This window comes from Tyto alba, unplaced genomic scaffold, assembly GCF_018691265.1.
Source record: "Tyto alba isolate M040663 unplaced genomic scaffold, T.alba_DEE_v4.0 Super-Scaffold_33, whole genome shotgun sequence".
Taxonomy (NCBI): Eukaryota; Metazoa; Chordata; class Aves; order Strigiformes; family Tytonidae; genus Tyto; species Tyto alba.
Genome location: NW_024881308.1, coordinates 17,279,803 through 17,299,951, shown reverse-complemented (window position 1 = coordinate 17,299,951; position 20,149 = coordinate 17,279,803). Strand labels below are relative to the sequence as shown.

The 20,149-nt window shown below is 43.4% G+C and overlaps 2 protein-coding genes across 4 annotated transcripts; both read right to left on the bottom strand.

Moving 5' to 3' along the window:
* Positions 1–1,486: 1,486 nt before the first annotated feature.
* Positions 1,487–3,342, bottom strand: EFCAB8 (EF-hand calcium binding domain 8). The gene is made up of 3 exons (XM_033002290.2): positions 3,171–3,342; positions 1,649–1,778; positions 1,487–1,555 (listed from the first exon to the last, which is right to left on the bottom strand). Exons 1-3 carry the CDS (start codon positions 3,300–3,302, stop codon positions 1,524–1,526), a joined length of 294 nt encoding a protein of 97 aa, XP_032858181.2. The 5' UTR covers positions 3,303–3,342; the 3' UTR covers positions 1,487–1,523.
* Positions 3,343–9,588: 6,246 nt separating this feature from the next.
* On the bottom strand, positions 9,589–19,906 carry MAPRE1 (microtubule associated protein RP/EB family member 1). 3 transcript variants are annotated; one of them, XM_033002125.2, is made up of 7 exons: positions 19,804–19,906; positions 18,982–19,105; positions 16,176–16,321; positions 14,628–14,832; positions 14,133–14,242; positions 13,292–13,444; positions 9,589–12,889 (listed from the first exon to the last, which is right to left on the bottom strand). In XM_033002125.2, the coding sequence occupies exons 2-7, from the start codon at positions 19,100–19,102 to the stop codon at positions 12,833–12,835; spliced, it is 792 nt and encodes a 263-aa protein (XP_032858016.1). In that variant the 5' UTR covers positions 19,103–19,105; positions 19,804–19,906; the 3' UTR covers positions 9,589–12,832. The 3 variants fall into 3 exon arrangements, with proteins under 3 accessions (XP_032858016.1, XP_042656964.1, XP_032858023.1); XM_042801030.1 differs by having other exon boundaries at positions 18,982–19,126; positions 19,804–19,849; XM_033002132.2 differs by lacking the exon at positions 19,804–19,906 and adding an exon at positions 19,351–19,445.
* Between the last annotated feature and the right edge of the window lie 243 nt (positions 19,907–20,149).

Here is a 20,149-nt window from a genome sequence, read left to right as displayed (position 1 = left end):
AGTACCACCTGGTGGTAATCCTCTTCTGCTACAGCCAGAAGCAGAAAATCATTCAATTCATTCAGCATATTAAAACAAGCAGGTTTTAAACGGTGGCAGATCATTACAGCACCATCAGAGTTCAATTTGGTACACCGAGAGGGACCACCAGAAGCTCTGGGTTTAAAAACCACAAGTTTGTCAGAAGCACAGAGAAATTACTTTCTTGGGGAGAAGGGCAACAAGCCCATGTGGAGGATAGCCTCCAAATCACCACCCTGTTTCCTTTAAGTTCATCTATTGAAACGCACAAGAAAGATCTTTTTAATAAGACAAAACTTACAGATTGATAAATTATGACAGCCACAGAAGACTCAACGTTACCCTGTGCACCAGCATTAACGCCAGGTAAGTTTAGGAGTCCAGGTGCCAGCAATAGGGATTTTAGATTCTTGGAAGCAGTAATTTAACATTCACATCTTTTGTTATTGCAGAATTGTTTGGACAGGCGAAACTGCAGTTGCAGAGACCCACAGTTTCCAAGCAGACATTATTCAGCCTACGCTGCTGAAGAGCAGAGCACAGCCCAAATAGGTAAGACAGAGGAAACCATGATTACTGAGGCTGAAGAAAACAGCACAAATAATACAGCTGCAGGTAAAAAAAAATTGTCCGATGTCTCCCAACTTTACAGCACACCAGATACAGAAACACGTTTGGACAATTGCCAGCATGCTAAATAGCAACTATGGGGCTTTCTGTTGTACCCCATTAGCTTTCAGGAGATGGTGGATTGCTGCCAGACTAAATGCATTATGAAAGCAGAGAAGGGGGATGGGAGAATGCAGAGCCACGAGAGGGGAAAAAGTGGGAAACAGGAATGAAAGAGGAATGAGATGCATATAAAGAAGAGAGACAGTCAAGGAGTGTGAACAAAAAAAAGAAAGAGGTGAGAAGAAAAGGAAAAGGGGAATTCAAGTGGTGGGAAAGCTGAGTAATATTTTCAAGAAAAGGCAGAGAAATAGGACTGAGGGGTGAACCAGAAATTTGAGGGAGGTGATTGACCAGGAGGATATCCAGCTTCCCCCACTCCCTTACCCCATCCCCCTGCCAACACCCACGCCTCCCCAGGAGCCTTCCTCACCCGCCCCCCTGCCCAGGCCACCGCTCCAGTCTCACGTCATCCCCCTGCACCCCGACTCCCAGGTCTGCCAAAGGCAATCCTGCTCTGCTGGCAGAAGACCGCAAGTTTTCCCTGGGCTGGGAAGCCCTGAGCCAATCCACTTCACGCAGGCTCCTAAGCCAGGAAGGAGAACGCCTCCAGATCCCCTTCCAGCCCACGGGGATGCTTCCAAAGGGCAGCGCTTCCTACAGTTTTCCTACAGAAACTGATCCAGTCATACCAAATCATTCTCCTGCTCTGCTGTCCTCATGTAGTCTAAATCAACTTTCAAAAGCTTCATTTATTTACATGTTAAAAAAAAAAAAAATGATCATAAAAAAGTGAGCCCTATCCACATCTTCTCCTCAACTTAGGTTTCCCGTCACCTGAAAGTTCGGTACCAGTATGTTGTATCTGAAAGGAAGAGAATGTTAAAATAAGAGCAGTATTGCCTGATACCATTGTGCAATGGATAAATTACAGAACAGAGGCAGAGACCTGTCTTACCAGAGTTAGTCTGTGTTATTTTAATAGAAGCAAAATAAGCATCATGGCTCTTATCAGCTGCTGAGCAGGAGGCAACAAGCTTGAGCTCAGGAATGAACTTTATCTGGTGGCACCAGTTCCCAAGGAGTGCCTGCAAAAGAGGAAAGATTTTACTTAATGACATTGTGGTTTGAGCCTCAATGTGTTTTACTGCAAACACTTTGCTTTTAGGGGAGGACATGGGATAGGAGGGTCAATTTAGTCTAGTCCACTGTTTCCACTTCTTAAGAAAGAGTCCAGTGGAACACAGATGGTAAAATGCAAGTCTGATGGGAAGCAGAAAACAGGAGGGAGTGGAGGGGTCTGGTGACAGAAGGTGGAGAAGAGAGAAACGCAATATAAAGCCAAAGGAGAACAGAGGAAATATAGCATTTCTGTGCATAACAGTGGTTCAGGATAAACAGAAGACTAAGAGTGCATCATTCGCACTGAATAAAGGCCATGAGAGTGTCTTAACTGCAACAAGAGCAGTGACATCCTCCCAGAGGGATTCTTCTCTTCAAGCCAGGAAGCAAAGGTCATGGGAAGGTGCATTAGCCACCTGGGGCAGCAGGAGCGCGGTGTGCAGCCAAGTGCTAGAGAAGGATCACCCCAAAGTCACTGCTCTTTGGAGAGATGGCCCTCGAGGGGTACAGACAGCAGAGCTGCTCACAGGGCACAGCCACCACCTCCTGGTGAGCCAGAAGGTGCAGGAGCAGCCCCAAAGTACAATTCCCATTTTGACGTACAAAGGTACAAGCAAGGAGAGAAGTAGGAGTGCCACTGATCCGCTGTTACTATTATTATATTACGCCAGTAGCTTATGAGCAATAAAAATATTCAAGGACAATTTTATACGTGAGGTTGACTGCCCATTGGAGATACACAGCCACAACAGTTTGCTGCACTGCCTCACAAGAAAAGGCTCTGAGGTCTTCTCTGTATAGTACAGAGTTCTGGAAGAGATGTGTCAGGTCTCCCAGCAAGAGACAAATGCATTGCTTGGAGACCTGGAAGAGAGTTACAAATGGTTGAAAAATCAATCTAAAATGGCAGAAGTGATGTTTAATTGTCTCCATACCATTTAGTAGTCAGACGTAAATAATGAAGTGAAACAAAATAGCAATACTACTTGCAAAACACGAATGACCAATGAGTGGGAACCTGAATTAATCTATGAGTAACGAATTAGTGATTACCTGGAATTTGCCACTGTGACTACTTGCACACAGCAGCCACCCTGGCCATGACAACACGGGCAGTGTGCAGCTCAGTCCCCACGAACTGAAAGCAAAAGTTTCCACTCCCAGCACTGAGCAGAATCGTCTCCAAGTGTTGGGAGCCGAGAGCCCAGGAACCGCGAGCATCGTTTTACACCCCAGGGAATGCAACCGGAGCTCCTGATCACTGTTTCCCCCCCCCACCGCCCAGGGACCCCTCTTTCACAGAAGGGAGGCACAGACCTCTGATCCAAAGTCCTGTTGTAAAGAAGTCATTTACCCACTTGGAGAAGCATCCCACCAGTAATCCAAGGCCGTGTCACAGCTGTCCCATTCAACGAGGCAAAAGATCCCGTCACATTTGTTGTCACCGATACCAAAGAATTTGGTGCCAGCTCTGCAGAGAGAGATCCCATGACACAGGGCCAATGACACGCTGATGGCACCGTGGCTTCACGCGCCTCTCACCGAAGGCATCCGCAGCCATTTTGACAGCGATCCACAAGCACGCACAGCACCAGCTGTGCTGGCAATACCCTCAAATACAAAAGTCACAAGCCAACTGACAAAGGCCAAGTTCCTTTGACATCCAAGGAAATGTCACAGCGTACAGCCCCAGAGCAGGTACTAATTTATGTAAATGTCTGCCAATAGTTTCATCAGCAGATCCTATCTCCAGTAAGCTGACACTGCTCAGACCCACATCTTTTGACATAGTCCCTGACTAATCTAGATAAGCTGCAGAGAAATGGGTTGTTTTCAGAATTCAGGCAAAGAGGTGCCACCATCTGCCCCTCTAAACTTCACTGTCACTCTAAGTGACAAACGGGCTTCCTTGTGCCTCTGCTCTTGGATGAGCTCTGCCCCAAAAGAGCAGCAAGTCAAATGTTTTCCATCCACAATAACCTTTAGAGAAAAACAAAAAGTTCAAGAAAAGCTCTACAGACAACGTGAGCTTGAAGCTCACTAATGACAAAATGAAGAGAAACGGGAATCAAGGCTCTAACTGCACCTCTCCAGAATTCAACCTCAATCCGTTACCTTGTGCTCACTCTAGAACAACTGACTTAACGGCAGTAACTTGAGCTGAGACTAGATGCTTCTGTGTAAACAGACCCTCCTGGAAAATTAATGAAATATATTTCTTATGAGAAAAATTGTTTGTTTTCCCTCTTACAGTTCCTAAAAAGTCTTCAGGAGAGCAATGCCAATACAAAGAGAAAGTATTTCTTGCAGACACCTCTCTCTGGATGGAGAAAAGAAAGTTGCAAGGCAAAGGAAAAAGATGAGAGTGGGGCGAAGTAGGAGGGGACATTGTGTTTTGATGAAGAGACAAGCATACACAAGAAGTTCATCATATTTCACCTTACTGAAGACCTCTATAATCCCTAAGAAATCAGAACCACTTGTTTCTGAATCACAGAATCAACACTGGAAGCAGAGGGACCTCAGAGCAGGGGGGATCTAATCCAACGCCTGCCTACGGTGGAGTCAAGATCTATCTTTCAGCTAAATATTTGTCAAACTTCTGAACTCTCCTTAGGAAGTCATGCTCTACTACTGCCCTGCTTTTAAGGTTAAAAAGGAAAAAAAAAATATTTGTCTAATATGGAATTTAATTCCATGAATTCATTTCACCATGGACGTGACCAGACTTCTTTTTTGTAACAACCTCTTATGCATACACGGACTTAAGTCTTTTCCTCTAACTTCAGCGTAGTCTTCTCTCGAGGTTAGAATAACCTCAGTTCTTTTAATCTTCCTAAATAGGCCATTTTACCTTTGTAAATCTAAAACCCGTGAAGGAGAATAGCTGTCATATCTTATATCCTGGTTTGCCTCTGTAACAGGCACAATCTACTAAATTCATGGTTTTACATACAATAGCCAAACCAGACTGATTAAACCCAGAAGAAAACCCATTTAAAGGAGTCATTTATCACCAAATCTATTACTTTATAGAAGACATTGTTCTTAAATGAGGGACTGGTTTATTAAACCAATTTCAACAGGGAGGATGCTCATGTTTTCTATTTGATGAAAAAATGAATGCTTAAGTAGCAGACATTTTTCATGGCCAGCACAAGAGAACCATTTAAGTGGAAGATAAATACGAGCAGCTCTTAACGCAGGACTGCACCTCAAAACTACCTTACAGTCAGAGTACTTCCTTGGGCATTTTGGAGAGCAGGTGTGATTTGCTTTCCAGCATGGAATCCTTGCTTCTGAATTTGGGTAACACGCAGTCCAGACACCCTTCCTGCAAGACAGACCGTTCATTTGCACAGTATCAAAGGGAGAGTAGAATTAATTATCTAAGATCCTGTGGTGTTGACAGAGCAAGAATTATGGAAGATAGCTATGAAAATAAACACTGCCCTACCACCAGTAACAAATGGTGTTCGATTTTTTTTTTTTTTTAATAAATCAGGAAATTACTTTTACATCTGCTACTCCTTAGCCATCAACTTTCATCAGAGGACAGTGCCATTACCTGGGCTATGAGGCATCACAGTCAATGTCATCAATGTCTTTATTGTTAGTATTATAGATAATTTCTTTCATTGCCACGCAGAACTAATTCAAACCTGTGAAAACAAGCATTGCAAATTGAGACCTAAACTCAACCAGATAATTCATAACTGAGAAAAAAGATCATAAAGATGACATGCTGTAATAGTGTCGTACCAAAGGTGAACCCAAAAAGAACCCTGCAGCACATTTCTACAGGTTCCAAATCAGCGAATGCATTTATTGGAAGCCTAAATGGTGCAATTCATAGCCATTATGCACCCAGACAGGTATGGTATGCAGTTATTTTTAAATTGGCCATTTATACATGCTGCTTTCCCGTTTGCACACGTAGCTGCAGTGATTTTGCACATAGAACAAACCACTATGTAACTCTGAAGTATTAAAATTATGCTGTGAATACCACCCACTTATCAAAACTTTCCTAAATTGATCAAAACGGAATCACAGGTTGCAGCTGTTATACTCCCTTACTATTAGAACACTCTAGCATGAATGTTATTGCCTTTAAATATTGGATGTTTGAAGGAGGAAGTGAAGGTACATTTTTCATAAAAAGCATATCGTAAATTAGGAGGTGAGGAAACTTTTCATCAAATATTGTGAGAGATGTTTCCCAGCCAGTTTGTTGTTTACTGTAAGTGATCAGAAATAGTATCTTCCACTTCTCTGAAAGCCAGTCTTTGACCTCTGTCTAAAAGTCTCCTAGGCTGAAAAACAGTCTGATTCAAGAATGGACTGTGTGGAGCTTTTATTGCACGCAGACTCTCTTAATTACGTCCTGCAGAAATGGAGGAAGTGTTGCTGTACAGCAAATACACTGGAAGACTCTTACAAGGTTACTATTTCTGACACACTATCTATAGCTATAAGGAATGGCCTCTGTCTGAAAAGCTCAACCATCCAAGGTACACTTTAAAGAGAATAGCCTCGTGAGACCGGAGCTAGCTGTGAGAAATTTAGGACAATGCAAGTGTTAAACCCCAATTTTGATAATGCTCCATGAGAAATTTCAAGCCATCCTTCGTAGCACATGTTTTAATTCATACCTGGGGTGCGGCTAATAGGAAATTATCTGGTCAGAGAGGACACCAACCCCCATGGACAGAGCTGACTCCAGCTGGCTCTCCAGCCACCCTGCTACAGCAGCCGAAGCACCCTGGGCTCCTGGGGCTCATTTGCTCCGAGAGCAACAAGGCAAAACCAATAAAGCCTCCAAACAGTTCACCTGGCACTGAAAACAAAACCTCCCCTGCAGAAGGAGTATGTAAACAGGGATGTTTCCTGCTTGGGGCAGTCTCAAAGGTAGAGATAACTGTGCACACGTACTTCGGATCAAAGAGCACAGCAGGAAATTCTAGTACAGAAGAAAACTTTTCTCCCCATCTCTAAGGGCCCTGAGAGCATTTCCCCCTCCTGGAGATTTGGCTAGCAGGGCTTACACCATCTACTCAGTTCAATACCCTATTTTTGTGAACTTATAACTACTTATTAATACATTAAAGAAAACAAAGCAATGTAAAACATTCAAAGCAGTGATCAAAAGTTCCAAAGAATCTTGAAAGCAATGGGTGGCCTATTGCAGCTGTTTCATTAAGCCCATCCAAAATATGTTTTAAAAGAGCTAGAAAATGCAGGGGGTTGGGGGGTTTTGTTTGTTTTTTCTTACTATTCACCTGCATCATGGTTTCTCACTCACGTTGTGGTGGCTTTGAAGACAGAGAGGTCGTTAAACAAGAGCAGCCCGTGCCTACCCTGAAATGGCAAAGGAAGGGAAGTGCCCTTCTGAACGCGCTCGCCGTGACGATGCCTTGGCTGCAGCTCACACCCCAGCTAGTTTAAGATTAGCCAGCTCAGATAATACTATCAGGGTAGCCGTGGCGGTACCAAGCCCTACCCACGCTAATCACCCACGCGCTCAACCTCCCAGGCCCACATGACTCGAACTAACCTTAATGACACAGCAGTAAGAAGGAAGATCTCCCATTCCTTTATTACATAGGAGGAAACTCAGAGCTCTTAAGCTCTTTGTATCTATACAAGTATTTGATAAGGATCTACTGTGACTGGGATTTCTAGGGAGGCTCAGGAAGAGCGGCCTCCTCTGAAAAAGGAGGAAGCCAGCTGTCACCGGGAGCTCTCTGTGTCCCATCTTTCAGCACGGTGTCACAGTAAGATGGTTGTCACTTCTTGTGGCACCACTCACCCTCGCAGCAACCCAGCTCCCACCGGTCACGGGGAGGCAGCTCCACCCCTTTGCCCTTCTCTACCCGTCTGTGGGGCTGCTGGGGAGCTTCACTATCACCCTGACAGCCACCGTCACAAGCCTCTCCATCCGCTTCCCTCCTCATCCTCCCAGAAAGCCCTTGTCTGAGAGAAAAGCCACAATTAAATATAGTTTTGCGGTCATGTTTTGAAAATGGACCCACCTCCACTGTCCCCTCATTTTAACTTCACCTGCTCGTGACTTCATAAATATCAGTCGGCGGACCTCTGAACATGTCAAGAATTATATCCGTGCTGTCCCACGAGATCTAATGCCTCCTGAATGTCCATTCATCCTTGTGCATCCCCTGGGGACAAGATCAGAGTCAGAGCACTGTAAGAAGATTGACAGACAACCATTTCATGAAATTATTTTCAGGAGGAAAATATCTGCAAAACATCTCTCAGACTTAAAAACAACACCAGTTCACATTCCCTACAGTTCTGACAAGTCAGCCAAATATATATATTTTTATATATGTATACACACATTACATTTATATAATTTTAATATTATATTGTACTATCATAATAAATATTTATGTGTTAATAAATATTTATACATATAATTATATATCAATTTGTTAAATATATTTAATTATATTGTTAAATATTATTTAAAGGCCACAGTTCAAAAAGCCAGACAGCTGTGTTGAAAAAGAAAAGAGTAATTTTTACAGAAAGTGGCCTCTGCCTCTTCAAATCTGGGATTGACTTCTGGGAACTTTCTTTTTGGTCTTCAAAATTTCCAAGAGTTAAGTTTACCTTTGTTCCTTCACTATTAAAAAGAAAAACATTTTCTTGAAAGATACAGATTGCCTATCTTAATGACAGTGTAAGTAGGCGTATCCTCAAAAATACCGTTTTCCTCCAGGTATTCTGATCTTTCAGTTTAACAGGTATTAGTCAAAAAAGAAAACCCCTTTGTTTTCCATTTCTCCCCATGGACTTTGCCTGTATCAAAACCAGCTCCTTTTCTGCAGGACTGCTACCCAACCACATATTCCCTGTCCAGTATTTGTGCACTCATTATTCCTCTTTAACCCCAGAATATTGCACTTTTCCTTCCTTTCCTTAAGAGTGTTCTCTCACACCAGATTCAAGTGTTATCTGTACCATTCCACTAGCTCCTTTCTAACTGCAACCCTCACTCATTTCTGCTCCCATACCTTTCACATTCTCTACTCGCATCCATTTAACATACTTCCTTCCTCTGATTCTAGGCCCATTAACTATCCAAACACAAGTTCTGTGAGGAACTGACAGTCTCAGACACAAAATACGATCCCAGATCTTACTTACCAACGGAGTTTATTCAGGTCTCCTTTCTGCAAAAGCACGGTTTGTATTTTTGCTGCTGCCTGCGTTCTGAGCATCACCAGCCGCGGTAGTGCACGCTCTCATCCAGACTGCAATTTCGGATTCCGATTAACCAGAAGTGGACCTGCAATGACTTCCTCTCTCCTTGCTTTCTCTGCATTAAGAGATCAGTAAATTCTTTAGCTGTCCTGCTAACAAGTGCAGGTGCCCTGATGCACATTCCTTTCCCTCTGCCAGTAAGCCGGGTGGTTTGCAGTCCCTGCAATAACAGCCCCTACGTTAGGCCCCTATTATTTCCCCTCTACATTCCTTGCACTAGTATGGAAATGGAGAGGCATGGTCTGCATGCCAGGCTAGCCTGGAGTCTGCAGTACAGTCCTCATTCAGTTTCCACGCTGACCTGCAAAAAATACCTGTCTCTTGTGAGAAGTAGATTCCAGCCTTATCCTTAGAAGGACGTTCTAAGAAAGAACACCCCCCTGAAGGACACGCACGTTCCTGGGAACAGATATTCGACTAGACAGACTGCAAGATCACCGAGTGCTCAAGCTGACACATTAAATAGTGATATGATACAACAGCAGGTAAGTTCTTGGCCTTTATTTGAAGGCTTTAACAGTTACAGTAAGAATTGTCATTGCAAACCAGGAATTTTTAAAAAATTGAACAATAAAAGTTAAAAAAACATCCACAAGTCCACCTGCAAGTAAGACATTTTGGTACAGAAAGGAAATGTGAGCTTTTGCTTCTTCCATTCTGTTCATTTTTCAAATATCTGATAGAACTAAGATACTAAGAAAGGTTGGATGCTATCAGAACTGTTCCAGCAGGTGAGCATTTCGTATTTAACAGCATATACCGTACCAGTGTAACAGAGTAGCTATGTTAAGTCTATGGGTTTGAGTTGGGCTTGCTATTTTCCTCCCAAAAACGACATTAAAAAACAGATTACGCCAAGGTATCTATCACGTAGTCATAAATTGATTATGTGAGTTTGTCCCCCATTCTATTTATAACTCATCTTGGTAGCAAAGAAGCGATGTAAGGAACTGGAAATGTTAGCAGCATTTGACTTACAAGACTGCAGTTTCAATTTAGTTTTATAATGCATGCCCACACGCTCAACAGTCTCACAAGGTGCACCAACAGTATTTCTGACTCTTCATTCTCTTAGCATAAAAGGATATTTGCTTCCTCTGCTAACAGAGATCAAAATCAGCCCAGTGCAACCCATCTGATGACCTGGGTGCTTCACAGTTCCACACATGCCATCCCGTTAGAAAGAGACTTGAAGCAACCAGGTCCCGGTGCACAACTGGACTGCAAAGAGCAGACACCCAAGAAGTCCTCTTCAGATTCAGCCACATACAATTGCCATCTTTTGCTTTGAGCTGCTGGAATAATGGAATAGAGTCGAAAAAATATGCTTCCGACCTCAAAGCAAGTAAGTAATGGTAAAGAAGATTTTATGTGCATCAACACCTCCGTTCTATGTCTGCACTTCTGTAGTCCACCACCAGTTTTGCAATACCAGCAGGCAGTGCCAGCAATGCCTGCTCTTTAGAATAAGGGATCCATAGAGCACTTTGGGGGCAGGGAGGGTGCTCTCCAGCGAGAGAGAAGCCCTGCAGGGAACACTTGCAATTTCAAGGTCAGATACATCACACAAGCACAGCTCTGAAGATGCTGGTCTGTGCACACATCTGTGACAGTAACATTTCAGCTCACCTATGAAACACACTTCATATGAAACAAATCCACTAAGTTTACAGTCAGCCTGCTCAGAGACTGGTGACAGATGCTGTTAACATCTGATTTGTTTATAACTAATAACCAGGGGTTTAGCAGTTTTAAAACACTTTAAACACACTTAAAGCCACGTGACATCATTCCTGATACACAGCCCCATTCTCACACCCTTCGAGGGAGGAAGCCAACAATACACTCACGTTTCATCCATTTATGGGAAGGGTAAAAATAAAAACAAAACAACAGCAGCAACAAAAATAAAATACTCAAGCAACAGCTTCTCCCAGAATACTCCAAATAGTTTCAACATCACTGCTGCTCAAGTTAACAATAACTATATCTAGGACTGGAGAATGAAAGCTGATATTCCAGGTTCTGCAAGCTTCATCATGAAAACTATCATGAACTTCAGCTTTGCCTAATCATATCTGAAAGCATGAGAAACTCCAGTAGACATGACACTCTTGAAATACAGAACTTTATTTAGAAACTGCTTAAAATAGAAAAACCCTGTCAAGAAAAATCCAAGTCAAATATGGTTTCTCGGTAAAATGGAATTTTAGGGCAACAAAAGTCTAAAAGGCCACAAGAGAAATAGCACCACTGCAATTTTAAACAATGGCTAGATACTTGCATTTTTGGCATTCACTGAATTTGGGTTTTTCTCTGAATTTCACAAAAATTCATGCACTACACAACAATTACGATAAAATGCTCTCCTACACACATTTTAGGACAAGCTACCACCAGAAACAAATGAATACAAGCACAACAGGACTGATCAATCTCAGTAGTGAAGGGGGATCAGAGGTCTTGCAGGATCTTGCCAAACACAACAGTAATGAGGGGCATGATAGCAAAAAAAGGACAGTTACGGAAAGTACTTTAAATATTAATATTTAAGTTAGTCTCAGTACTGTATTTTCTGCAATAACATTAGACCTGTTAGCCAGCATGTTTTAGTTTTTACCCCAGAAGACTACTAAACTGGCAAGTATTATTAGATATGCCCTGGTCTGAAAGGAAAAAAAAAAAAAGACAGAAAAATCATCATCCTCATGTGCTCAATTTACTTTCATTGCTAAGATAGTTGCACAGTGCAAGTCCTGTTACAACTACTGGATTCGATCAACATTCCTTGGGATGGGAAAGAGAAAAGAACAAGTGAGAGACCAAAAAGTACACCAACAAAAAGAAACAGGACAAATAGAAACAAGAGCCAGGAAGGAAAATCACTTCTGAAGAACATTTTAGGCGGTAAGACTGGATGTCCTTTGCTTTTTTTTTTGTTGTTTTTTTCTTACAGAAAACACAGTACATTTTGGCAAAGCCATTAGCCACAATGCCATGGAAAAAGGCTTTAGCACTCTTCAAGGTAATTTATGTGTCTCAGCTGTTCATACTCCCTCTAATCTTGTGACAGGCAACGTTAAGGCCTATTTCATCGAGAACTAATCACTTAGTAAGCAGCTTTACATAGGAATGGAGTTTTGCTTTAATAGCCCCTTTTGAGCACTTGCTGACAAAGTGAGACTGCCATGCAAGGCCTCTCAGACAGCAGTGAGTGGAGTTAAACAAACGTCTACCCCAATATGAAGCACATAAAATCTCCTGTCACATTACTTCAATTTGGCATATGGAAGCATATTTTAAATACTCTTAAGGCATTTTATTATAATTTCTGTGCTGCAATTTCACATTAACTCAATCTTTCTGTGAGTCAGAGTCTTCAATTTCTCTACTACACACCACCTTAGATACAAAAAGTGTCTTCCCACAAACCAGTGTTTTACCAGCAAACCATTCTGCAACAAGTTCCAAATATTCAGCCTCTTGCTCCCTAAATATACCACCTCGATGTGAATACTGCTCTGCTACAAAGTGAGAAAGAGCTCCTAACTCAAACCCACTGTAAAAAGTGAAACTTCCGCAAAGTGCACTTTAAGAAGAGGTACTTTTTTGCTTATGAAAAGAAACCAGTGAGTCCTCTAAGAATAAAGTGGAGTATTTTACAGTTAAGCACATGATCTGGGGCAAAGAATTCTGATGTTGCTGCTCTGCTGGTACAGTATGTGGTCTGTTAATACTCTTCTTGTTCCTCCTGCGGTGCTCCTTCGTCAGGTATCACAAAGCCTTCCTGAAGGGGAATAAAACAAGTGCTTTGATGAAAATCTGATCTCAAACCAGTTCCTAGCTATTCTGTATAACTTTTTTTTTAAAAAAAAAAAAAAAAAAGTTTTACTTAGGATAGATACCCTGAAGTCACCATTTACAGTGTCAAGATATATTACCAGAAGAATTATTTTCCTCATCTTTGATCTATTTGTTACATACTCTTCATGAAAGGCTAACCTTGTTTGCTGCCTGACTATAATTATGTTATCTGTTCCTTTATTACAGGAAAAAGCTAGGCCATAAACCTAAAGGGAAAAAAAAAAAAAAAAAGTAGAAATAGAGGGAACCCTGGAAAGCAAACCAGCTTCCAATTACAAGGGGAGGGAGGAACTATGCAATACAATTCAAACACCAGATTACTTACATCTGTGGCATAAAGAATTTCCACAATCCTCTGCAACACTGGATCATTCTCCCCTTCATTCTCCTGGCAGATCAATTCAATGTTCCTCAATTTGCCAAAGTAGAAGTCTCTCTCCTTCTCCAGATCTTCAACAGTAAGTTTCAATACGTTGATCTGCCAAAGGGCATCAATAATAATTTATCCACCAAAGAGAAAATTCAGTAGTATCTATTCAAAAGGCAGGGTCCCCAAAGTTCTCAGAAGGGCATTAATATGCAGAGCACTTCAGAAGTAACCAAATGGGGGAGGGAAGGGTGAGAGAAGGAAAAGGTCTATTTCTCAAATTGTAGTATTATTGCCCCACCAAAAACCCTGTCCAACACATGCAATACCACTCGAAAATTCTAAAGACTTGTTACATGAAATCAGTAACACACTAACTGCCCGCCGTGTTCTTTGCTAACACATTCTTTCAAGACCACTCTCACACTGATGGCAGTTTTAGCTGTATTACATTCAGTATTTCAGTGAAGTGGCAGCTGCTCATAGCTCAGTTGGAATGCTGTGATAGCTGCAACACAGCTGTGGAAATACTTAAAAGCAGTGCTATGTGTGATATGGCACATACTAGATTTAAATGCCTGGGTACTCCTGTACTGCAGAAGGGGTTTCGCTCTTATCAGGAGAGTCAGACCATTATAATGAAGGCTTCCGATTAAGTGATTTTAAATGAGCTTACTAGATTCAGATCTCTTTCTTCCATCTGCCTGACCCAGTCATTTCATGCTATTAAAAAAAAAAAAATTTGCACGTCAATCTATAAAGCACAGGTCAGTACACAGGGCCGTTTTGGTCAACACACCTGCTCAATCAATCCCGCTGATTCATCGTCTCCCCCAGTCTTTTTGACCATTCCAGAACCAGCTTTTGGAGTTCCTGTGGTCCTCTGTGTAACAATGGGCCTCTGTGGGGCTGCAAGATTAATTCAGTGTTAGTTCCTCTCAGAACACTTTTCTTCTTCCTATAAAGGTACTATCCCCCTTTCCAAGTCTGCTTAGGCATGTAAGAGTTTGAAGAAATGTTCCTTCCTTATTGACTCCATATGAATGACACGTCCTCTTTTTTTTTTTTTCCCGCATGTGTCAGTATCAATCATTGCCATTTTCTCTTTTTAGAGAAGATTGTTCTTTCTGTAGCTCCCAGATAACTGGGTACTACAGGATGACTCTGAAGACTAGCATCTCTGAAACAAGATGCAAAATGCTATCGTTTCATATGCTAAATTTAAATAGCAACCCAGTCTTATTTTCCCCAGAGTTTTTAATGATCTAGATAATCTTTTAACTATTTTCTCTACCTGAACTGCTAGAACTGAGAGATTTCTTGGGTTTGTTCACAACTGGAGCAACAAGGTTTGGTGCTACTGTCTCTTGGCCTTGTCGAGCAGCAACAGGATCATACTCCTTCCCATCATAGTTTGCATCAAAAAATTTTTTGAACCACTGAACAAATTCAAAGTTGTCCTGAAATTTTCCTTTCACTAGTTTGTCCACAGGAATTATCTGGAGGGGGGGAAAAAAAAAAAGTCAAACTCATATTAAGGGTAAAGAATCTCCCTCTCTCTTTTTATCTGAAGTTTTAAAATCAGCTCATTCAGAAGACAGGCAAATTTAATTCTTTCTCCAGCCTAGAGAAAATCCTCCTTGAACATAACTGTATGTCAAATAGTAGGATTTCTGAGAATAATTTGAATTAAAAACATATCATGCATTCACTGTGAGGGTCCAAATAATATTAAATAATTCTGTGGCAAGGTTTCTGCTACACCAAGTTTCAACACAAAAAACTTCTTTCTGTAAATTTGAAGCTGGCTCATCCAATGCTAGCTTTCACGAATCTAAACCGCTGACCAATTTCACAGACTGCTAATGCACAGAACTGCTATGAGTACTAAAATGACAACGTTTAGATATTACAGTTAGAGTTTCTCTGGAATGAGGAGTATAACTGAGCATTATTAAAAAGATGCAGCAAATTGTGAAGTCTTGTGAGCTGAGAGTCCACGCCCTGGCAGGGCCAGGAGCCATGACATGATCATTCAGCACCTGAAAGCACAACTGGCTGCCCAGGTCCGGACGCCCCGCACAAGCTGCCCCCCCAGGCAGAGGAGTGATTCAGCGTGTGCTGAAGCTGCCAGCCAACACAGGATGAGACGCCTTCTTAAAGACAGGAAAAACCTTTAATGCAGAAGTGTTCTGCATCATACCAAGCATGCTGTCAGTAACTATTACATAGATAAATCACCCATCCATAAGCATAACTATTGGTCGATCTGAAAAGATTTGTTCACAGATCTCATTTTCACTAGCTTAAAATGACCTATTTTAATACCTGGCAGAATTTAAAAGACGTGTAGATGTGGTGCTAAGAGCCACGGTTTAGTGGTCGACTTGGTAGTGCTGGGTTGACGGTTGGAGTCCATCTTAAAGGTCTTTTCCAACCTAAACGATTCTATGATTCTGTCTGCTTGTAAAGAGGAATTTGAAATTCTTACGACTATCGTACCAGTAGGTTATGGGAGCATACTTGGTACAAAGGTGGTTTAAACAGGAAGGTCAGATAAACCTTATCTCATAGAAATTTCAGTATTAGTCTGTGCTACATAAGTTGCACAGAATTAAAATGGAAGAATTAATCACAAAGTGCAAGAAAAGGAAACCTAACCTTAGCTGGAGTAAAGCAGATAGTGTCCTAAATCAAGTGAGGACCCCAATGCAAACCAAAAACTGAGATTTACAACCCAAAAGCAAACTCTGTTCCTAGATTTATTCAGCTCTAAATTTGAAAGTACATTCCATGAACTTTGATATTAAGAGCAGAGAGAATCAGTTACAATCCAGCTTACTTTGTCAACACCCATTCGTTTAAAACCTGCTTGTAGAACCTTGAAGTTTTGAATGTACTCATGTTCCAATTTTGCTTGAAACTTCACTTTCTTGAGTGCTACAGAACCTGGGAAGAGCATGTCCATAAACTGACAGTATGCAGCACCTGCCGAAAGAAAAAGAACACAACACCTGGGATGAATCAAGTCAGGTCACTAGCCTATGGAAAGTCACTTTTCAGTCAGCCCAGCACACTGACTCAACTCATTCGTCAGCTCCACAACCTCTTAAAGACAACAAAAGCAAGAAAACAGGAACCTTCAGTTTCCTTTTTTTGGTGCAGCATGGCTGTAAATAAGCTTAAGCAAGCTGCAGAAACCAGAACTCTGGTCTCATGACTTGAACTCTTACGAACACGAACAACCTTGCCTTCATAATTTCAAGAGGAAAAAAAAAATTCCAATGAGTAATTTAACTTTCCTTTTTTAATAGATAGCAGTACAAATCTGAGATGCTACACGTGTCTAACAGTCATGTAATCTCCTCTTATAAACTAGAAAAATAATTATTCTAAAAAGCATATTTAATCATTATAATAAATAGAGATACATTTACTTACTACAAGCAGAATCTATACACAATTCAAGGTGCCTTCAAAGGTAAGAGGCCAAATTAAGCTGGATTATATTTAAATCAAGCCTTAATCAAAGAACTGAAATAAGATGATGTTTCTATTAATTTAAAATCCTTCATGTCCTTCAATTCAGCTCTTACTGTAACAAGAGCAAAAGAGGGATTCAGTTCAGCCACAAAGAGTAGACAGTCATCTCCAAAAAAATTAGCTTTTGTAGAATACACACACCCAACAAAAAGGGTTACTTTCAAACTGTATCCTCACTCTGCAGTGATGATATGCAACTGCGTGCCACTGACGATACAAGCACAATATTCTGAGTGTTGTTCCCCCTACCAATATCAACAAATTAAGTGCACACAGAGAATAATGGGAACCTTAACCCAAAACAAACATCTACATGACAAGCTTTTGCGAGCTATCTAAAGACCAAGAAGGAATAATACATCTTGGTGTTGTCCTAAGCTAACCTAGTCATCTCAACCACAGGAAACAGTCCTGTATTGTTCACTTTCTATCAAGATATTTTGCAGGTCTTCTGGGGCTCCCACTTTCATCTCCTACTATAAGATTGCTGCTCATCCACTGGTGCAAATAAAAAAAAAAAAAAAAAAAAATCTTGCTGTTTGATCTCCACTGTCTTCCAGTTCACTTGCTGAAGAACTCCAATGCCCAACTCAGAAACAGATGACTTGCCAGAAATCAGGCTTTTGCTAACTATTGGTAGTGCCAGCAATACGCATGATAAAAAAAACAGCGATCACAGCATGAGCCAAAGGTTGTCTTGTGCATTTATGCAACCTCAAACTGCTGCTGTCACTACTGCTCTTGCCAAAGGTAGCACAACAAGCTTGGAAACTCCTGTTTTCACATGACTATGACAGACAGCAAAATCCACTTCCATACCTGCAGAGGCATGAAGCATTTTTGCAGACGCAGGAAAGGGACATTACTCAGCACATAACACATCAACAGCTCTCAGCCTTTTCCTGAAAACAGGTGAGCTGAAATTCTGTAGAGCCAGCATTAATTACCCTCACTCTGAGACAGAGCTCTCACAGCGTTCAACACTCGCACCAATTCTAAGCAAAACTTCTTAGCCATATAAATCAATGCTGCACACAACAGGGGTTTTTAACCTGCCGATCTGAAAGCAGACAGTGCTTATTTCCCTTACTTCTGTGGTTGCAGATCTTAAGTTCCATCATTCTTACAGTTTTTCTCCATCATCTCACAAGACAAAAGCCACTACAAATATCTGTCAGATGTCTACTGCAAGTACCCCATTTCTCAGTAACCCTTGCCAATGTTTCTTCCACAGCTGTATCGACAGTCCCAAACCTATTTTATTTATTCCTCCTCTTATTCCACCTCCAATTTCCACATCTCTCATTCTGTGAGCAACACCTTATCTCAAACTCACTGCATGAGCTGCGCTTCCACTTCTCACCGAGCCCCTTTCACCTACCTGTTGCAGTTATCCAAATCACTATCTTTTACCTAGGCTGCATTTTCAGCCCTTACTCCACAGACTATTATCTTTCATTCATTTCTACAACACACACACTCCACCCCATGATGACACTCGACTCCATTTCGGGACCACAATCACTTCCCCTTTTCTGCCTACAACTCCATCAGAGACTCAGCTGTGCTAAAGTCAACTCAAGCCAAAGTCAGCTGGGGTGACCCCGACTGACCTGCTCCTTTACCACAAGGGCTTGGAAGGTGAAGACAAGAGTCACCAGTACACCCTCCTCGTGCTGCTCCTCCTGCCCAGCCTCCCAAATCTCCTAGTAGTTCTCTCCCACACAAAAAAAAAAAAAAAAAAATAGAAAAAATCACATTTGTTTATGCTAGTTACTACACTTGTAAGGCTTACTCTATCCATCAAGATTAAAGGCTTAATTCCTCTTTGGAAAACACCCTAAGAGTCTTTTTTTCACATTAACACCCATTCCTTCTCTTTGCACCTATGCTGCAGCGAGTCAGAAGAATATGCCTTTTCGTTGTACTTACAATATTAACAACCATTTCAATAAAACTAACCACAGCCAGATTATCACAGCGCCCATGAATCTGCTCATAGCAGGAGCTAAGCCCACAGCATGGCCCCAGAGGGCCAGCACAGCCCCTCCCGAACTAGGGCGCACGCTGAAGCTGGCACCCCCCCTCACGCTGAGCCCCCTCACCTGAGCACAGCTGCTCAATCTTGGTCAGCGTCAGCTGCAGAGACTCATTGATCCACGCCAGCATGTCGTGTCGGCTCAAGTTATCACTGGTCACTGAAGTAGAATACACATTAACTGCCATTTTCTGAAAGACAGAACCAAAGGCCTAAGAACCACAAAGGTTAATGCCAAGCGTTTTCCTCGCCGGGCTGCAGCGGAGGCGCTTCCCTGCGAGCCTGAAGTCATGCCACAACAGCCGGGAGGAACGCGATGCACAGGAAGCGCCGTGAAGCTGTCTGCGGCTAACAGCGGGGAGGACCCCGTTTCATCACGACTGTAAAGGCCGCGGTTTCGGGCTTTTTGAAGAAAAATTAGCACCAAGGCACTCACAGGGAAACGCTGATGAAAGGAATCACGGCTGCGGCAAGTTATTCATCCCTCTCGTCCGCACCAACCGAGCAGGGCAGAAACACTTCCTGGTCGACCACGGCAATCTCTCCAGGGGGGAATACCCGGCGGCCGGCCCCCGCCCCGCCCCGCCGGCACAAAGCGGGGCCGCCGCGCTCGCCGCCCGGCCGCGGAGCCCCGGGGCAGCTGCCGCCGGGCGGGGCACGGCCCGCACCCCCCGGCCCTGCCGCCGCGCCTTCCCCCCCACCGCCACAGCGGCCGTTCTGCCGCCGGGCACCCAAAGGAGCGGCGCGGCCCGGCCCTGCAGGCCTCACGCCGGTCTCGTCGCAGCCCGCCGGGCGCCGGCGCGGCCCGGCCCGGCCCGGCCGCCCCCCGCGCCCCGGCCCGGCCCGCCTCACCCCGCCGCCGCCCCAGCGCCACGGCCCGGCCCGTTACCTGCCCAGCTCTCGCCCTGGCCCCTCCGCGTTCAAACCGGCCCCGCCCGCCTGCCCGGGACCACGTCACTCGCACGCTACGCGCTTGCGTCACGTAGACGTCACGGCGGTGGCAATGAGCGCCGCTCGACGGCTCCGGACTGGGCGGGGGGGGGGGGGAGGAGGAAGGGGGGATGCGGTTGCTAGGGGGCGGGGAAACCCGCCGCGTTGCTACGGCATGACTCCGCCCACCCAGCCCGCGGGCTCGCCTGCGATTGGCGGTGCCGCTTAGCCCCGCCCACAGCCGTGGTATCCCGCGTGCCGGCGGGGTCTCACGGCTGCGGCCCGAGGCCCCGCGATGGCGCCGG

What these genes read in the sequence shown, in the direction of transcription:
- MAPRE1 (XM_033002125.2), bottom strand. Translation starts at nt 19,102, where the DNA reads ATGGCAGTTAATGTGTATTCTACTTCAGTGACCAGTGATAACTTGAGC. An exon ending in CAGCGGGATTGATTGAGCAG is followed by an intron (nt 13,445 to 14,132) that starts GTGTGTTGACCA and finishes GCCCTTTGGCAG; the next exon opens with ATCAACGTATTGAAACTTAC. An exon ending in AAATTCTTTATGCCACAGAT is followed by an intron (nt 12,890 to 13,291) that starts GTAAGTAATCTG and finishes ATTCCCCTTCAG; the next exon opens with GAAGGCTTTGTGATACCTGA.
- EFCAB8 (XM_033002290.2), bottom strand. Translation starts at nt 3,302, where the DNA reads ATGGGATCTCTCTCTGCAGAGCTGGCACCAAATTCTTTGGTATCGGTG. An exon ending in CTGGTGGGATGCTTCTCCAA is followed by an intron (nt 1,779 to 3,170) that starts GTGGGTAAATGA and finishes CCTCTTTTGCAG; the next exon opens with GCACTCCTTGGGAACTGGTG. An exon ending in AATAACACAGACTAACTCTG is followed by an intron (nt 1,556 to 1,648) that starts GTAAGACAGGTC and finishes TCTTCCTTTCAG; the next exon opens with ATACAACATACTGGTACCGA.